The 20,282-nt window shown below is 48.3% G+C and overlaps 1 protein-coding gene across 4 annotated transcripts in view; it reads right to left on the minus strand.

Moving 5' to 3' along the window:
• Positions 1-20,282, minus strand: part of Dapk1 (death associated protein kinase 1) — a 165,464-nt gene that overhangs the window by 17,703 nt on the left and 127,479 nt on the right. For all 4 annotated transcript variants that reach the window (XM_052156688.1, XM_052156687.1, XM_052156690.1 and 1 more), the window contains exons 14-19: positions 20,070-20,168; positions 18,647-18,745; positions 17,539-17,736; positions 16,142-16,339; positions 11,230-11,328; positions 6,830-6,907 (exon numbers count right to left, since the gene is read on the minus strand). In XM_052156688.1, the coding sequence (XP_052012648.1) occupies positions 6,830-6,907; positions 11,230-11,328; positions 16,142-16,339; positions 17,539-17,736; positions 18,647-18,745; positions 20,070-20,168 (771 nt within the window). The remainder of the gene's footprint in view (positions 1-6,829; positions 6,908-11,229; positions 11,329-16,141; positions 16,340-17,538; positions 17,737-18,646; positions 18,746-20,069; positions 20,169-20,282) is intronic.

Below are 20,282 nucleotides of genomic sequence, written 5' to 3' on the forward strand. Positions count from 1 at the left end.
TACATCTTCATCTGAAGGCCACTAGTGGAAGACAGACTTGCAGGCAGCTAGGATGAGGGTCTTAAGGCCACGCCTATAGTGACACACCTACTCCAAAAGGGCTACACCTACTCCAGCAAGGCCATACCTCCTAACAGTGCCACTCCCTGGCCCAAGCATATACAAACCATCACCTCAAGTCTGTGTGCTCAGGCATCCTTCACACCACAAGATATTATGAGTCTCCTCCTTCATTGGGCTGCAGGAGTTTCCCTATGATGTTGCCCAACATCCAGGCACCCTACAAAATTCATCTTGCCCTTCACCTCCACCTGCAAGCCTCCTTTCCAGCAGGCTTGATCCATGTGTGGGTCTCTACCATGACCCCAACAGACTGAGCTTTAGCCAAGATCAGGAGCCCAGTGGAAGGCAGGGTTGGCTTCTCAGCCCTGGCACAAAGATTATGATTAACAAACAGAACTGGTACCTGTCAGAGGAGATCCAGGGTGAGACAGGGCGTCTCACTAAGACAAATGAACACCTGGCTTGGCTCTAAGTCCTGAGATGCTCATCCCCTGCTGACCTCTCCCACACTGAGTCACCACTTCCTCTCCTGTTAATTACACTTAACATAAACCCAAAAGGTTAGAACCAGCCCTTTCTCAGCACTGGTGACACTGCCCCCTAGTGGGCACTATGGAGAGATAGATGTATTAGATCCCATATAGTGAGGATGTTTGGGCACTGCATGGAATGTGTGTCTGTATACCTCCTACAGTGAAGAATATTCTGGGTTCCCTGGGACTTCTGGGCACTTGATCAGGGTTTACATGGGCGAGAAATCTTGTTTAGAGTCATCTCAGCTTAAGATTTAGCTACATTTTTGCATATAACCTGGGGCACAGGAGTGGATTGTAGTTTTCCAAGATTACAAGTGTCTTATATCGGTGGCTGGCTCACAAAGTATTTAAATATTTTATTACTTGTATGTATTTATCTTGTGTGTGTGTGTGTGTGTGTGTGTGTGTACTTGCACACATGTGTGTACTGCACATATGCAGAAAGAAGTCAAGGGACAGCTTGTAAGGGACAGTTTTCTCCTTCCCCAATATGGGTCCTTGGGCTTGATGGCAGATAGCTTTATTTCTTAAGCCATTTTCCTGGACCTGTTTTAAATTTTGTTTTGCATTTATTCACTGAGACTCTTGGGTTCCTTGTAGCCCTAAAACCGCACTATTTGAGTAGTCATGCCAACCATCCAATTGGTAAACATTCTCAGTCACTCCAAGGCTGTGGCAGGCTCTCCCTAGATCACTAGCATTGCGCCTCATGTCCCAGCATGTTCACCAACACAACGTACTTGATTGCACACATTTCTCTTCCAAGTCTGTCACCTTTGCATCGGTGAGTCTACTGAGAAGTATCTGCATGCTGTTCTTGGGTAAGGAACTCACTTCAGATCAGCAGGATGCCATCACAGAAGGCATGCCATGACTCTCAGGAGATGGCCACAAAAGCTGCCTGATCCTCCCCTTTTTAGATAAGGAAACTGAGACCCAAGGACATAGAGCAGAACAAAATCTACTAACACATCCTCTACACATCCTGGAGTATGGCAAACAGGGGAGAGACAGAAGCAGAATCTCAGGCTGTGTGCTGGAGGCTCAGACAGAGGATCACCCAGCCATCCACAGCCCGTCTCACTGGGAAGACATGTTCCTACTGGGTCCCTGTGTCAAACACAATGTATCTGTGGGGCCTTCTTGACTTCAGCAAGATTTATAAACCTTCACTAGGAAAGTATGCAAAATGAGAAAAAGGCCCTCCCTGCTTATGTCTCCGTGGGGTTGTGGCGTGCTGATTTTGTAACTCATTATGGTTTCATTTCAGAGGCAAACCCATTCACTGCTGGGAGCAGTGGAGCATGGTTGCGTGCATCCCAAGAGCTACTGTTGGTCTAAACTTTTGCTTAGAATCGCTGTTCTTGGCTGATGAGTCTTAAAAGGAGGAGGCTGTGGTCACCTCTGAATCTCATGCCCAGGAGCTACTCCGTTGACTCAAGGCATCCTGTCTTATCAAAGAAAGCAGCACTCTGCTTAATTTACACGTTGGCTTTTATGAGGCCCTAGATTCTGGGCCACCACACAAGCAAACACATGTTCTCACTTCTCAAGTGGGGACCCAGGGACATCAGAACCCTATGTCACCTGCCTCCTGCCTGTGCCCGGGTCCCTTTCATATTTCCTTTTCTGTCCACCAAGAGATGGCAGCCCTGGCCAGGAGGTCTCAATGGTTCTTAACCTTCCTAATGCTGTGACCTTTTACCACAGTTCCTCGTGTTGTGGTGCTGCCCCACCATGAAAATTATTTTTGTTGCTACTTTGTTACTAATTTTCTAATTGTTATGAATCATGCTGGAAGCATCTGTGTTTTTCGGAATCCGTAGGGGCTCCATGTGAAAGGGTCATTTGAAACCCCAAGGGGGTCGAGACTCACAGGTTGAGAATCACCACTATTTTAGACCATAAGCCAGAAGAAACATTTTCTCATTGAAGTGGGCAGAATACACTACAGTCTTGGAAAGCAGGAAAAAGGAAAGCAGCCTCAGGTGTCCTCGTGCTTGAGGGAATCTAACCTCATCCAACCCCTTCACTTGACAAAAGTTTCTGATAGCCTCCATTGGCGGTCAGCGCATTCTCACTTTTGGCCACCAGATGGCGCAACAGAGGCGAGCTGAGGAGCCTAGAGGGGGATCCCGGGAAAGCAGTTTCCACCAACCCAGGGAACTGTTTTCCTACCCTGAGGAATGGCACCATGCCAGCTATAGCGGGTGCTATGTATGTTAATTGTTTTGGAAGGAAGCACGATAATCCGCAGCCCACCAAAGTGAGTATGGAGTAACTGTGCTGCTATTGCGGTTTTTCTCAGGTCCTACAATGTCCTCCAGTCTGCATCCCTTGGGTCTGTGGGTGTGACTAGGCCACACACAAGGCCCAGGGGATTAAAGGCTTGGGTGAGTATCCCGGTGTAGGCTGGACAAGTAAGGCAGCACACCTCAAAACACTGGGAATGCGCGGGTTTCTGAGCGAGAGCCTTCCAGGTGGTTGTGAAGAGGACTTTGTAGCCCAGGTTACACTCACCACGGATGAGCGCCCATCACTTGCTCTAAGTACTTGCTGGAGAACTTATTCTGCCCAAGACTCACGGAGCAACTGACCCGCATGGTCCCAACCAAGCCCACGACCACACTGGCTGGAAGCCCTCCCACCAGCAGGGCTCCCTGCAGCTCCTCCAGACCCTGACACCACAGCCAGAACCTGGAGGGTCTCTGGATTTACAGCTTTTTTTCTTCAGCACACTTTCCCCCAAGGAAAGATGACTAAACCCACAGGCTGGAAAGGAAGCGACTACAATCTGGAGAAGCCAGATAAGAGCCCTGAGAAGAGACAGCGGCTTCCAGCACGTGGTGGAAGCTGTTAGGCCCAAAAGGAGGGAGTGAGAATTCTGATTATGCAAATGTTCTTCACCCGTGGTAAATTTTAATTATGGGCAACACCCAACAGTGTCCATTTTCCAAAACATTCCTGCGCATTTCCTCACCGTCTTACCTTGGGTTAGAGTGAAATGGGGGTGGGGGATGGGGAAGGCATTTTAATATCGGTTCAAGGAAAATATCCAACCAATGAGACAAATCAAGTAAACCAAGTCCCCAAAGTCTGGATAAACATGGAACTCCCGCAGGGACAGAGGCAAAGAAAATGCACTTCAAGGCCACGGCTAATGCACTCCCTAGACCTAGCCTTTCCTGGCATTTAGGTGGAGACTGGGTCTGGCTAGGGCACCACAGTCCAGGTCGGCGCAGCGGAGGACTGAATGGGCTGTTTCCTGGTAGGTATCTATCTGAATGAGACAGACCAGAGGGGACAGCCTCCTCCTACTGTTAGTTCCTCTGGGAAGCACTACCTAGATGTGGGGCTTCCAGAGCCCACCAAAGAGCACGCTCCACAGAGGAGACTCACTTGAGGGGTCGCGGGATCTTACACTGTAAGCATTCCCACCACATCAACTAAGGAGCCCAGAGTGAAGTCACCAAGCTGGAGGGAGACAACTGTGGCTAGCTCTCAGAGATGTCTCAAGTCCTCCATACTGAGCTGGACCAGTGCGGGCTCCACACAGCTCTGCCCTGCCTGCTGTTGCGTAGTCCTGGGTCCCTGGGAGTCCAATCCCTTTCAGAAGAGAAGCTCCTAAGGTTCCCTTAATGGGAGGCTCCAAAGCCTTCCCTGGTCCTCTCGCTGCACAGGGATGAACACAGACTCTTCAACTCTTATGTTGGCTTCCACTAGTGCCGGTGGTGGTAAGATGGCTTTGGTTCTACTTCCACAAGCCAGTCCCTATTTTCTTCACTGCAAAGGTTCAAAACGGCATTCCCAGGAGGTGAAAACACAGGACTGAGCCTCTGAAAACCCCCTCAGCAGAGACCACACGGAATGGTAGCCAAGTAAGGGAGGCCAAGGCCCACCTCTTTCTTCACAAGGCAGAGGACACTGCACAGTGTGAGGAAGTAATCTTTGATTTCCACACAAGGAAAAGAGAGAAACAGAAGCGCTATGGCACAGGCCTGGAGGCCAGGGACTGAAGTAGTCTGCAAAGACAGGATGTCCCGCCCACTTGCAATGAATGGCAGGAGTACCTGGTGAAGGCTACTGAGGAGCATGGCAGGAAAGCAGGGAACAGAGCAGACACTGCAGCCTCCCCTCTTCCTTGCACTGTACTCTTTTTGAACAGTCTCTCCTCCTGGTGACTGAAATGATAACTGCAAATACACGTATCCCCGGGCTTTCTCTGCAGACACGGGTGGCTTCTGCAGCAGGCAGCTGCCCTCCCTCCTCAAGCCCCAATGCTGTTGCTTTGACTTCCGAAAGCAAATCTTCTAATTGGGTGCTTCCAAGTGCTGATGAGTTATTTCAGTTCAGGACGACTTAGTTGTTTTTTTTTTTTTTTTTTTTTTTTTTTAAACCCAAGAGATCTGAAGAGAAGAACAAGGGATCAGCAGAGCTCTGCCTCACACTGGGAGGCTGAGGTCTGGAGTCACGTGGAGGACAATGAAGGTAAGTGTGTCCTGTTGAACAAGAATTCCATAAAATCTTGCCTGATGGAACAGAAGCCCCAGCTCAGCACACTGGGGAGTGTGATCTGACCTCTGACTAGGGAGGGTGGCTCAGCGCAGGCTCACTGAGATGTCCCCAGGCTGGCTGGAAATACATACCACCAAGGCCCCATGCCCACAGAAACACCAAGGATGTAGAGAAATCTCAATATGGGACTTCCAGCTTTGCACTGATTCCCCTCAATCTTGTTGAGTCCTGGTGTCCCACAGGAACATCCCCCTCTGTGAACCCTGGGGACGTAAATGTCAGTGCCAGCCAGTCACAGGAGTCCAGGGCCCCCACCACATTTGCCGTGGTCCGTTCTAAAAATGCTCCTCAGGGTGCCGTGCCAACCACAAAGGAAACGACGTGGTGCTCACTGTGTGCAGGTGCCGTTCTCAGGGCATCTTTGGGTGCTTACTACATTCTCTGAGCTGGCACCTCTTCCCGTGGGTCACATGCAGATGCCAAGGCACAGAGCTGGGGAGCAATGGGCCAGTGTATCCAGCAAGAGCTTCATGGAAGGGGCTGGGTTCAGAATCAAGGCCACCCAGGCTTATTACCTTGATATAAATTACAGTCCCCTCAGAAAGGGGACCCTCGATTGAGGTATTGCCTCCATTAAACTAACATGTGTGGCATTTTCTCTATTAATTTGGGAGAGTGCAGCCCTCTAAGGGTGGTGCTACCCCTGGGCAGGTGGTCTGGGGTTTTATAAGACAGCAGGCTGAGCAAGCCAGTAAGCAGCACCCCTCTATGCGAAGAGTGGAAGTCAAGTTGTCTTGAAGGCTCTTTAAGCTCTCCACCAGCGGAGCCTCCTCCCTAGACCCACGGTAAGGGTTAAAATGTACAATCGACCATTTTATCCTTTTGCTTCATCCTAGAAACATCCCAAGCATTAAACTCTTGTACTTAACTATCTCTTTGCAAGTATTTCTAAAGGCCAAACAGCATCCTACTCACTACGCATTAGTGTTGGTAAACCAACCTGTCTAAATTTTGTTACTATATTTTAAATAAGACTTCAGTGAACATCTTTCGTGTGTTAACAAACAGATAGATATCTTAGCCAAAAGGGTCTGGGCATTTTTTTAAGTCTCTTGATACATGATATGGATTGCAAATCTTCCACCCGTGTTTACTTATTTTTCTGTTTTTATAAACTTTACGGTGCTATGATTTGATAAGCGGGCGATTAACTGATACCTGGGAACTCAAAACAAAATAGGAGAAGGGTCACCACCAGTGTTCTTCTGCCTCCGCTGGGGGGGGGTGGGGGGTGGGATGGGCGCGTTAGCACAGAGAGGACTGGGTAACCAGCACAGCAATGGGGAGAACATTGAACTAGTTTGTGTGTCTACCTGTGCATGGCCTGGTGCCCGAAGAGGCCAGCATGGGGTGCGGGATATCGTGTAAACATAGGGCTTATAGATGAGTTTCCATGTAGCCGCTAGCATTGAACCCTGGTCCTCTGCAAGAGCAGCTGTTGACTTAACCACTGAGTCCATCCCTCCAGTTCCCAAATTTGTCTTTCTGCCAACTATAGAAGAAACCCTGTAGACACTTATGCATGTGTGTCAACTGACAGGACAAGGAAAGATGATCTTCCTAAACCTAAGTCACATATCTCCTTCTCATAAGGAAAACACCAAGGACTTCTCACACAAAACCAAGCTGAGGACCTGCAGTGAATGGAGGCTCACCTTCCGCAGTCTTGCCAGGAGCCCTGCCACGTGTTCGTGCTGCTCTGCCTTGGCGAGGTCCTCGGCCGTCTTGCCATCCTGTAGGAGACAGATGATCAGCGTCACCGAGCTGCATGTGACCCCAACACGCTAGCTCAACGAAGAAACGGGAGGCACAGCCTGGTTAGAAGAAAGCCAGACAAACGCTAAGTCCTGGCCTGTTTCCTTATTGTGTTTGGTGTCTCAGGAAAGAAAGATGTCAGAGCCAGGAACGGAATAATGTCCTGAGGTGATAAGAGAAAGATGCTCACTGCATGGGCTCAGAGCACACCCGCTCTCCTCAGACTGTCCCCTGCCTGAGCTCCTGCCTCTACGGCAGCAGTCTGGAGTGTCTGGTCACTGTAAGCTCCAATCTTTCAGTTCACACATACAAATCTGGTCCTCACTCTACACCACGGCTGGTAATCACTGTACCTTCTGCGTACTTAGTCTAGCACAGGGTGATTTAAGGTTGTCGAGAAACACAAAGCAGAGGCCTAAGGGCCCCCAGCACTGGGGCACTTCCTGTTAGATTAGAGAATTTTCATGGAGCTGTGGTTTCATATGAAGGGACCTACTCTTATGTCTGTACCATGAACATGCACTCTCCTGAGACCCTTCCAGTCCAGGCCTGATCCAGTTCACAGTGGGTCATGCGAACAGCATGATATCCCAGTCCCTTGTGGGGACAGGAGCTGTGGCCTTGTCCCCTCCACACACACATGGGAGATAGATATCACTCTTCAGCTAAAGTTTTATACAGCCCTAGAATCCAATCTGCAAATTACTGAAGACACCTTTGTAAGAGAAGGAAAAAAGTCTATGGTTTCATCATCTGCATTTGGAGTGAGTCATCCAGTGAAGACTTGGGACACCCTCTCTGCCTGCCACCCTCCCGGTTCCTCAGCTCAAGCTGCTCTTGATATACATATGGATTCTCTCTGGACCAGCACATCTTAATCTTAGCCCTACTGGACTCTGTCAGTTTCTACCGTGGAAAGCCATTATCAGCCTTACGCGGTGTTAGTAACACCTCTGCGGTCTACCAAGATGCCAGTGACATTCCTCAGCCTCCAGCTTAAAAATCAAGTATGTCTCCAGATAAGTTCACATGTCATCTGGGGACAAAAATGCCAGGCTGTGAATGAATGCTCACCCCCAGGCTGAAACTCCAGCTCAGGTTCCACGGTCACATCCTTATAAAGGACACCTTATAAAGTCAGGTGTCCTTACGGTGTCCCTAAAGTCCTGATGTGGATCCAACAGGCAAGCTGGAACTTCTCCTTTGCTCTAGGCTGAACTGAGTTCCTTACTGGACACTGTACCTACAACTAAGAGTTCCCATCACACTGTCTCATGGCTTCTTTTACACGGGATGCCTTTGATGAGGGTAAGAATTGAGGAAGAGAAGTAGGATATAGTATCTTGGACTTTTCAAGGTGACACCCAAGGCTGAACTCTGAGGACATGCAAGTCCAGAGACATGGAGGCAGGCTTGGGAGTTGAAATAGAGCTTCCATCCTGGGGCCCAGAGAGTAGGCTAGACAGTAGAGCAGGTGTCCTGGAGAGGACAGGAAGAGGAGACATGGCAGACAGAGGCAGAGGAGAATGGAGCATGGAAGGCCGAAGAGCCTAAGAGAAATATCAGGATTAACAGGAGCCACTGGCACCTGCTGAGCACGATGAGAAGGCGGAGCGGGAGAGAGAAGCCAGAGGCGGGTTAAATCCAGAGAGAGCACGCACACACACACTCACTCACGCACGCACCGTGGAGTCAAGCCACTGGCTCCTGGGGTGGCTCCCAACGTTGAATCATGCCTGGGTAGATCTACAACAGTGACTTACCACACTTTGATCATTTGATCACACACTGTTCTACTTTATTTTCGCGACAGAGTCTCGCCATCTAGCTCTGGCTGGCCTAGAACTCTCTATGTAGACAAGGATGGCCTTGAACTCAAAGATTTGCCTTCCAAGCACTGGGATCAAAGGCCAGTGCTGCCACACCTGGTTGCTCCTTTTGACGTCTTTATTTTAGTTTATACTAAAAGAAACAGCTCCCAAAAGGTGACTGGGGTCTCTGCTGGTCAGTGCTAGAGGAGGACAAGCCAGGACCGCTCAGACTGGGAGATAAATGTGACACTAGGGGGTGCTGTGGAGCCAAATGTTATCTGTGTGGTCTTCTCCAAAGCCAGAAAAAGTTACAGCTTTGACTGGCTGTTCCACAGGCAGCACCCGCAACCATGGGTCTGAAATGTGATTTTGAAAAGATGGCTGTCAGCGCAGACTATACAAGGTACTAAAAACTCAGTGCAGACAAGAGGATACAAAAAATATTAATAATCTCAAATTCCTCCTGTTGAAATGAGATTTCACACACACTACTGAAAGCCGTCTCATCCGCTGCTTCTTTAATGTGGCTGCTAGAAAATTCCAAAGGACAGACATGTCCCGGCCTTTGTCCCTCAGTGATGCCCCCAGTTCACGGTCACCCAGGTCCATATACAAAGTCATCACTGCTGAAAGAGGAACATGAGGCCTGCCCACTGATGGGAGTGGCTCAATTCTGTTTCCAGCATGGTCCCAGTGGGTGGCCACCAAGCTTAGGCCTCTTAACCTAATGCTTTTCATGAGCCACACCCACTTCCTGACTACTCAGCTGCCAGACTCCTTTACTAGCTGCTGCTACAGAGAAGTCAGCTCCACCCACCTCCCAGTCCCCACCCTTATCTGACATCCCTCTTGCTCCACCCGTGTCTACTGATGGTCAAGACTCTTGGATCAGTTTCATTTTCTTGAAGTTTCTCTGTGTGGAGCATGTGTCTAGGTAAATGATTAGGCTAACATTGTTAGAAATCACTAACAATCCTCTCTAGAAGCTGAAAGCAGTGGGAGACAGGAAGGCGGTATGAGCAGTATGAGCGGGGTGTGAAGGGGAGCAGTGAAGACACTGCAGGAAAGAGGGAGGGGGAGCTCCATGGGCTCACAGAGCAACACAAAGGAACCAGGGGCCGCACACACATCTGGATCCAACAGCTGACAGCATCATCAGAGTCACCCTGGTTTTTATTTTCCCATAAGACATCATCTGAGACAAAAAAAAAAAAGATATTTTTCTCCCTAAAAATGCATGTGATGCTTTACTGCAGGATAACTAGCCTGTGTGTAAAGGTTAATGAAGGGACCGCGGGCCTAACAGGTCCCTGCGTGGCAGGGGTGAGCAAGCATTGCACACACAGACTGTTCGTGTCTGTGCCTGCAGAGTCCAGCACTGCACAGAACACACCCGTTAGCTCTTGAGAGTAAATGGTACTGCAAAGACCTACACACGGGCAGGGAAGAATATACGACACCACAGTATAGTGTACACACACACACACACACACACACTCTGGAGGACCATGACAGGCGTTTGAGCCATCCTGCAGCATGGATAACCAAAAACAATGCTATAAGTGGATGAGCATAGCTGTGCCTCAGGGAAATTTCATTTACAAACACAAACAGCAGACTAGATTGAACTCTAAGGGCCAACTTGGTTAAGACTTTGAAGATCTCCAAGAACCTCAGAGCCTCGAGTGAGGTGTCACATCAAATACCATGTGATCTCCTTCAAAACTGTAGATAAAGTTCAGATCTTCGAATGTCAAGACACACACGGCCTCCCAGCCACACACACACACACACACACACAAGTAATTAACACACTGTTGGGCCAGCCAACAACCCAAGCAATAGTTCATGGCTACAGATGAACTGCCACCTCGTCTTGTTGGCCAAACTCTTATCTATGGTATTTTATGAAATATGAAGCGAACAGTTTCTTCTTGGGGGTAGGGGGAGGAGGAAGAGGATAATGCTAAGCCTGAAATAGGAGCCAGAGGAATGGACTACATCTTACTTAGAAATAATTTACAGTCCCAGCAGCAAAGGTACCCCCAGCCCTTTGCCTCTAGGCTGCTCATGACCACCACCACCCCCCACCAAGACCACACAGGGGATACAGCCCCTTCCACAGGGCACTGGGCCTCTTGCGCCCTGGGGCCAACGGGAAGCACTTATGAAAGAGAAATCCATATGTGGAATAGAAAGCTAAGAGGCACCGTTGTGTAACATGGTAAACAAAAGGCCAGTGTGAACCAGCGCGTCGCTGGCGGAGCGGGGCTGGCGAGATGGGAAAGGGATGAAACATTAACTAGATATTAAACTAGGTCTGTGTGGGCAAATGTTTATGTAACTGCAGTGGGGGACCAGGGCTTTAATAGCAGCCTGTCTGCTTTAGAATGTAGTTGCCAGGCAATCCCTTTCTCCCTGTGCCCTTGAGGCATGAGAAGTTTCCGTGGCTCTTGGAGGCCAAACACCTGCCCCCGCCAGGTACTCACCGAGGTGAGAGCCTCCACGTTGGCGCCCATCAGACAGAGGTAGCGGACCACATCTAGGATCCCGTTGTTGGCTGCAAGGTGGAGAGGAGTCCGACCGTACTGGGAAGAGAAAAAAATAGCACAGGCGTTCTCAGGGCCGCTGTCTGAAAGCCGGTAGTTCACAGCCACAGTTGGAGAGAAACGGCATTGCATAAGGGGTCTAGAACCAACAGAACTAAACAGGAGGTCCTGCCCCCACCGAAGCAAGCCTGCCAGCAAGTTTTTCAAGTACTTTGAAGTTTAAAGTCCAGCTCCTAATTCACCTTCCGAGGATGACTGAGGAGGTTAGCCACAGGATAACCAAGTTTCCTGCTGGGCTGGCAGAGAGCAAGGCCAGAGCAAACACTCAGATATCCGTGTGTATCTGCACCACGCAGTTCATAGTCACACACCAGGGAGGGAGAAAGACAACTGCACTCTAAGGAAACCATGAAGCTTTGAGGTCATGCCTACTGAGGTCCGTAGACCTATGGTTCTCAAACTGTGCACCACACACCTTGGGGCACTGCAGTGAATCCCCCCAGGGACGGTGACGGCTATCTTATGTTTAAAAGGGTGGGCTGGAGAGATGGCTCAGCAGCTGAAGGTCCTGAGTTCAAATCCCAGCAACCACATGGTGGCTCACAACCATTCATAATGAGATCTGATGCCCTCTTCTGGTGTGTCTGAAGACAGCTACAGTGCACTTACATATAATAATAATAAATAAATCTTTGGGCCTGAGCAAGTGGGGCTGAAGCGAGCAGAAGTCCTGAGTTCAATTCCCAGCAACCACATAATGGCTCACAACCATCTGTATAGCTACAGTGTACTCATATACATAAAATAAATAAATTTTAAATAAAAAAATGTTTGAAGGGTATGTGGTGAATATCTCCTCCAAGAATCTCAGAGCCAGGACATTAAACTGCTGGCCTTCCTCTCATTGACACTATCTTTGCAAGTCTAGCCTTAGAAGTTAGCAGCCACTACACTAAGAAGCAATGGTCTTGAAAATGGGGTCCAGAGAGTTAGGTGAACCAGCTACTCTTCCAGAGGACCCAGCACCCCCAAGGTGGCTCACAACCATCCATCCATCACTCCGATTTCAGGGTATCCAACCCTATCTGACCCCAGTCGGCACCAGGCACACGCGTGGTGCAGTCACACACACAGGCAAAATATCCACACACATAAAGTAATTACTTTTCATCGTTTAGGTCTTAAAATTAATCGTGTGGACCAGGGGAGGGAGGGAGGGAGGCACCCTATCCTAGTCCACAGTCACGGAGGCTGTGCAAGATTCAGCAACCGCTCGCACTCTGCTGGCTGTAGTCTCGTGAGGATGAAGAACAGGAGACACCTCTCCTGGGTTCTTTTCTCTTTCTCAGAGGTTGCTAAGGCTAAGGGCTAGGATGCTCTGCAAATACAACAGTGAAATAGCAAAAACAGCATTTGCTCTGCAGGAGCCATGAATAAAAATCACCGAGACAGTACAGGGGATGTGAAGAGTCAGAGCGTGCAGAGCGTTTATTTTTTCACATGGGTCAATACATTGTCATTTTAAATGTTTGAGATAGAAGGAGTATGCTAGAAAATTAAATCCTCAAGATTGCTCCACACCCCCTCCCCTCCTCGAGATTTTCTCTATTAATCGACTCTGGCTCTATGAATCGTCAGTAAGAGACAAACAACTAGACTGGCTGAGACATGATCCCATGCTGCATTACAGTTAGTGGCGGTTTTGTGTCTATAACGAAATCTGTGACACAGTTTTGAAAGCCAGCAACCCCTATAGCCAGCCTGCAGGGAACAGCAACGGAGGGAGTGTTCCCATCCATTCTAGGTGCAGCACCGAGCTATGACATAACTCAAATTCCTTAGTGTTATACTCCAGGACTTCCATATCTGGACCTGAGTTCTCCTTCCAGCGTCGCCCCTCCCCCCACCCCCCAACCCTATCCCCCTCCCACTTCTCCCATCTCCTCTATGCTCAGGACCTGCACCTCCTGTGCTGTATTTGCACCACGGGCCTAAGGCGCTACGCATGCCGACTCTATCTAAAGTTATCTAGCAGAGTGCTAACTGCTCCTTCACCTCTGTGAAGCTTTTGGATTCTTTCCTCTGTTTCCGTAGCACCTCTTTGTGTCTGCCCCAGCAGGGATGATGACAAGTGAGTTTGCTACTTTGTGTTGTGTGTCTGGTTTTCTAAAGGCAGAAACACCCAAGACCAAATCCTCACCTCCTCAAATGCCTGGACACCTATCACAGCTGATCATCCCAGGTGTGTGTGTGTGTGCGCGCGCGCGCGTGCGCGCATGTACGCCCATGGGTGTACACATACTTATCTGACTTTGGAAGGGGCAGCCTATGAGGTTCGGCCTTAGTGACACATGGTATCATCCCTTTCTTTCTCTCAGTATCTGCTTGCTAACTCCGCAGGGTGAAAAAAAGCAACCACTCCAGTCTTAAAACAAAGCATGAAGAAATGTCACCACAGAGTGACAATACCTTGCCCTCTTTAGTCTAAGAGGAGCAGGATTTGAATGGCCAGGCTCTCTCTGGAGGAATCTAATCTAGTAAAACAGCATGATGGAGAGGGAGGGGCAGCCTGCCTGGGGAACGTGGATGCTGCGGATGCCTCTGCACGAGGTCCACGCTAACAGATGCCTCCCCAAGTGGGCCTGAGGAAAGGCAGGCTACGGACTAGTGGGAAGACAGTGGCTGACACTTACTTTCCTGCACATAACTTCAACATCTCTAGCTCCTCACCTGAAAAGAGAGAGAAAGAAATGGGGAGAAGGTGGAGGATGGGGTGAGGGGGACAGAAAGTGAGGGAAAGGAGCAGAGGAATAGAAAAGAAAGGGGAAAGGAGGCAAGAGGGACAGAGAGACAGGGTTTGACTATCACTTTTCACCTTAAAGGTTCAAAGAATAAAAATTGGGTTCAGAACGTGAATCCGGAGGAGGCCGAACCTCTGAAGAGGTGAAGTCTGTGGGCAGGTGAGTGAGTCAGCAGGGCTGTCTGTCTTTTCAGGAGGTCAAGCCTTGAGGACTGGGTAAGTTACAAAAGTGGCTCTTATAAAGCAAATTCAGCTTCCTCCAGTGTCCCTCCCCAATGTGATGTCATTCAGCATGCTAGAGCACAGCCAGAAGGCTGTGCTGTGACAGCCAGCAGGTTCCAGTCCACACAAGTCTGAACTACGCAAGGCTTTCACTTTGGCTGAGCTCTACATAGCAGAAGAATCAATCAGCGAAAGCCCCAGAGCTATCCCAGCACCAGATGTAATCAAAAGGCCAATTCCATTGACCACAGTGACCAATTTCCATCAAATAAATCAAAGTTCCCACTTGTCCATTTCTGTGGGGCTGTGAAAAGGTCCATGGGCCTTATACATGCATCCAGATTCCCACTGAGCCACATCTTAGCCCAGGCGAGCTGTTAGCAAACATGGAAGCAGGCTTGTCCAACAAGGATGTTTATCTGGGTTGGAGGAAAGCTTTCATATTGTAATCCAGGTTTACCTCGAACTCGCAATCCTGCCTGCACATCACAGGTATTGGGAGTACAGTGTGTGCCACAATATCCAACAAAGCTGGACTTTTTAATGAATAGGTTTAACAATGTTTTGCCTTCAGACACAAGCTAAGGCATGTTTTGCTTTGTTTTCTCTTTTCTGGACAGTGGGAATTGAACTCAGGGCCATCCTTGTTCATGGAAAGAAATCAGCTGGTGTAGCCTAAATGCTGTGCACAGGCTGTCCACTGTGCCTCTACAGTGAGATCTGAAGGTGGTTTAATGAGCACATATTCGTTGAGGCCACTTTTAACCCATTGAGAGAATCCTACTTCCTCATAAGCCACTCGCATAATTCTCTTGGAAAGGATAAACCAAGAGACAAGAAGAAGCTAAAGCTACGAGCCAGGATGTTATCTTCACAGGGTCCCAGAGTATAAGGCTTCCCAACTTCAATGTCCACCACAATTAATCACACAATATGCAAGGGGGCTGGCAAGACAATCCTCCAGCTGTTTCATATGTTAACTATTTTACCTCAAACCATCATAAAATCCTACCGCGCCATATACACCCTCTATAAACAGACGTTTCCCACAGTTAAAATTAATTCCTCTTGGCCTCCTTTTTAACATGACTTTAAGAAGAGTGTGCCTGCCTTTCATACAGTTACACACTGAAGCTACACAAATATTTAACTGTTATTATTTTATTGGGATTCAGCAAAATTCAGGTGACAACTGCTGTCTAGAAATCTGCACTGGGGCTTTTTATGGACTGAGAAAATACAATTTGTTTTCATCTCTCTATTAATTTGGTGATGGTATTCCCTTGGTTTTACCAAATTTGCTCAGTATGCATGCATGAATACATACACAAACATGTTAGAAACTTTTGCCCATAGACAGCTCAAAAGGGACAAGTAAGATAGCCCATGCTCCCGAGAATCTTGGTTAAATGATAGGATCAAGAGTATGTACTAAAGACATTTTGCTTCAGAAGGAAGCTTACATTTGTACTGTGACCTATGACTCTTCTTGAAAACACAAGTGCACATGCATGTATGTAAATACCCAGGTAAACCCTAGCTCTGCATGTGCTCACACATGCATGTGCACACACTCATTCATTCTACAAGCACAACAGTGGGAAGCTGGAATAGGCAAGAAGTGCATGTTAATGTCTCAATGTTATGTCAGTGTAGGAGATTACTCAACAGTCACACAGCCCAAAATGACACTGTCCTCTAGGTATCCAGTGCATTCAAGTGACAGTAATTCTCCACTGTGATGGAGTAATAATAACAACATGGCAAGAACCCAGTGACAGTGTCTGGCAGGCAGAATGGGAGCCTGGGGATCCCACCCGGTATGTGTACCTTGTTTGAGATGTCCAGATTGCAGCTGGCTTCACAGAGGGCCACCACAATAGGTGCACTACCATCTTTACAGGCCACGTGCAGGGGTGTGTTGCCATGCCTATCCTGGAAATCCACAAAGCAACCATGGCCAAGGAGGGTCTTGATGACCTCCATCTGACAGCGTCTCACAGCAAGATGAAGGGCGATGTGTCCATCCTGGAAACAAACCCAAGCTCATGAGTTCATCTGGCTTAGAGCCTCAGCCCAATCTCTCCCCTGCGTAAGACTTAGCTGTAGACAGGATGGCTCCTACACACACCCAAGAACTTCAAATGTCATTGCCTGGACTGGGAAAAGGTGGGGCTTTATCCATTCCATTCCGCATAATTGAAGCCTGGGCTGACCACTGCTGATTCATTTAGGCTCAGGCAATGTATCAGACAGAAAGGCCATACTCCTCTGTATCAGAATTGGTAAGACGGTATGCCAACTCCCAGCGAACAGATCTGAAAACACTTTTGAAGCATTTGCCTAGCAACACTTGCTAAATTCGTAAGTAGAGAAAGCACTATCAGGAACAACCAAGAAAGCAAAGGAGAAATAAGTTCCCCCAGGGCTGCTAAATGCTCAGAAAGCAGATATAAGTTGCTTAACCCCTGAACAATATAGAACCCCGCCTGGGAATTAACAGCACCCTGAAAACCTAGAGGATGGCAGTGCTAAATGCTGCAGGCCAGCAGAGCTTTCTGCCACATCTCTGTTGTGTCTATATGAGTCTCTCCACTCCGCATGCCTGACACTGGGGCTTGTGAATGTCTAAAAGAAACACTGGCTGTCTACCAGGTGCCAGGAGCAAATACCCAGCCCAACCAAGGCAAACAAAACATGTGTCCAGAGAACCACATTGGGTTCCAAGACACCAGTCCACAAAAGGCTGTTGCTATGTAAGCTACACTAGCTCCAGTCTAACTGTATATAGCACCATCACTGTGCTGGTTTAAGTTCAGATTCAAACAGATTGTATTGGATTTGCTTAGGTAAGAAGGGATCACCTGGTCTAAAAGTAAAGTTGTAAAACAAATAATAGTGGTTTATTGTCTTTTTACAAAAGAACGGGTAGCAAAATAAATGCCTGTTTCTATGTGTGTCTAAAACTGACACTGTCCCTGCTCCAAAATTAAACAGATCAAAACACTGACCAAATGGGCTTGATCGATCAGAAATTTAGTTACATGCCAAAAAGAAGACTCTAAACAACTCCAAAGAACACTTTTGGAATCAAAGAACAGAAGGATAATCAGAGTATACTCAGTTCATGTTTGTTATCACAAGGAGACAAGCAGGCAAGTCTAGTGGTCCCTCCAGCCCAACAGATCACTTCACAAAGAGAGCCAAGCATTTCCCCCACAGGGCACCTTGTCAGAAGCATTCAAGTCGGCTCCATGTTCAGCCAGACACTCCACAATGTCATGGTAGCCCCTGGCAGATGCCGTCAGCAGTGGGGTCTCTCCCTCCCGGTTCTTGATGTTCACGCTGCAGCCCACTTCGCAAAGAGCTTTAGCCACGGGGTAATAGCCATGCCAGGCGGCACAGTGCAGGGGCGTTTCCTCTTCCTGGTCAAGGTTGTGAGTGCAGGGGAGGAAAAGGCAGACAAGAAAGTTAAGGCCATGGAAGCAGATTAATCGGAAATAACTCCACCATCAGGTGCTGATGCCACTAAGAGGCAGACCCAGAGCCCTCTGTAGTCACTCTCTGCCCTCAATAGGGCTGCTAAGTGAACTCAGCTTTCTCAGCATATTATAGACCACACAGTACTGGGGCCCCTGGACTTAGAACATCTTTTGGCAAAATTGCCTTTGTCTGTCTGAAACTCTTACTGGCCAGAAGCAGCCCCTCTGAGCAAGAACTCTTCTAGCAGTTTTGCACTTTGGTTCTGCCAGCACACTGTGAGACAGCTATCTTGATGATCCTTCTGTAACTAGTCCAAGAAGAGTTGGCCTGAAGGAAGAGTTGGTTCCTGGGGAACCAGGAAGCTGGCACCTCCACCAGCATCATCAAACACGCATCTATCATCGGGGTTCCAGAAGAGAGTAATACTTATAAATGGATGTTCTAAACCACAACTGGGTAGGATGCAAGCCCTGATTCCCAGCCGTGGAACTTTCCTGTGTGGGTTCCCTCCTCTGTAGAGCAAGGGTGCTGATAACAGCAGTACACCCCACATGGCTGTGCTGATAACAGTGATACACCCCACAGGGCTGTGCTGATAACAGTGATACACCCCACAGGGCTGTGCTGATAACAGCAGTACACCCCACAGGGCTGTCCTGGGGATTAAACAGGTGAATGATGAGGTTGGAAGGGAAGCTGGCTGCAGACCCTTGTCTAAGGACCCCGTGCTCTGCAATGGATGATGAGATACCTAAGTGGACAAGCCTCCCTTGTGAGTCACCTGGGTCACCTGGCTGCTGTGTGTGGAGGCCTGGGGACAAGGAACTGAGCACATTCCTTCCCAAGACCTACCTTGTCCTGGAAATCAGGATTAGAACCAAAACTGCACAACAGTTGAACCACATCTGCATGGCCATAGCGGGCTGCCACATGAAGAGCTGTCTCACCGGACTGCAAAAGAAACCAACCCAAGATCTGAAGACCACTTGTGAGGTGGAGAGCACTGTCCCATGCCTTCCTTTGGTGCCTTCACACCTTCCCTCAAGCCATTTGCTCCCCAGAAACTAAGGGCAGGACAGGGGGTCAGGCAGCAATTAGGCAGCTGATATGTCCTCCTCACACCTGGTTCATCTTGTTATGGAAAAGGAAGTGGTGAGAATATGTTCCCTTTACCATGAGGGCCATGTTTACCTCGTTACAGAGGCTTCTAGTTGCTGGACTTGATCTCCATCTCTCTCACTCTCCCCCCTGCCCCCTACCCCCTACTTTCCCTCCCTCCCTCCCTCCCTCCCTCCCTCCCTCTCTCTCAGTCTCCATCAGTCTCCCTCTCTCCCCCCAGGTCCAGAGCCAGAGAGATGGCTCAGAGGTTAAGAGCATGACTGCTCTTCCAGAGGTCCTGAGTTCGATTCCCAGTAACCATATAGTGGCTCACAACCATCCATAATTGGATTTGATGCCCTCTTCTGGTGTGTCTGAAGACAGCAACAGTGTACTCGCACACATTAGTAATTTTTTTTTTAAATAGACCAGGTTCATTATCCTGCAATTATTCAAATGTATAGTTTTAGTTAATAACAACTTCCCTCTTTCATTGTCTTACCTGTGCTCAAAATCATGTTTCTTACACCCTCAGAGATTTTTAAAAGGTCTTGCTCCCTCAACCAATCTCTCTGAGTAAAAAAAAAAAAAAAAAAAAATACAACTCCAGATACTTTGCACCTATACCTCCCAGGGCCAGGCTTTGCTAACCACAGAAAAGATATTATACTGCCAACTGGCAGAAGAAAACTGCTGTGATGAACTTATACGATGCTGTCCAGATCTTAATTACCTATTGAAGCTATATGTGAAAAGTTTGGTCCCCAGCCTGTGAATGGAGGCATCTCTAGGAGGTGGGGGCTAGCGGAAGTTAGGTAACAGTAAAGGGCACCTTGCAAGTGTTTCTGTCTCCCTCCTACCTGCCTGACATAAGGTGAATAGCTTTGCTCCACCACACAACCCTAAATACTTTGCTTCACCAGGAGCCCAACAACAGGCAGAATCCAAGCACCTATGGTAGAAACTCTGATTTAAATGCTGGACCAAGCCATGGCCAAAAAACTAAAACCAAAACCAAACAAGAATAACAACACAAAACCTCCAACTGTAAATCCTCATCTAGAGGACTTGGTCCTCCATCTTATCCTTGGGTTCAGTTCTGGTGTACCTGGTGGGCCAGCACTCCAGTACACCTCTAATCATTTCCTCTTGCTCCTCCTAAGAGGCATAGCCTTACCTTGTCTTTAACATCCAAAGGGCATTTGTTCTCATTGAGAAATTTCAAAGTATCCACATGGCCATGCCGAGAGGCCCAGTAGATAGCATTGGCTCCTCCCTGCAAGGAAAACACAGTAGAGTCACATCTAGAACTATAACGGACCTGGACTATGCACCCCTTAGAACCACAGTGTTTCTCTTCTTGTTAGGTAACAAACCCCAAGGAAAACTC

Source organism: Apodemus sylvaticus, chromosome 14 (assembly GCF_947179515.1).
Source record: "Apodemus sylvaticus chromosome 14, mApoSyl1.1, whole genome shotgun sequence".
In the NCBI taxonomy this organism is placed as follows: domain Eukaryota; kingdom Metazoa; phylum Chordata; class Mammalia; order Rodentia; family Muridae; genus Apodemus; species Apodemus sylvaticus.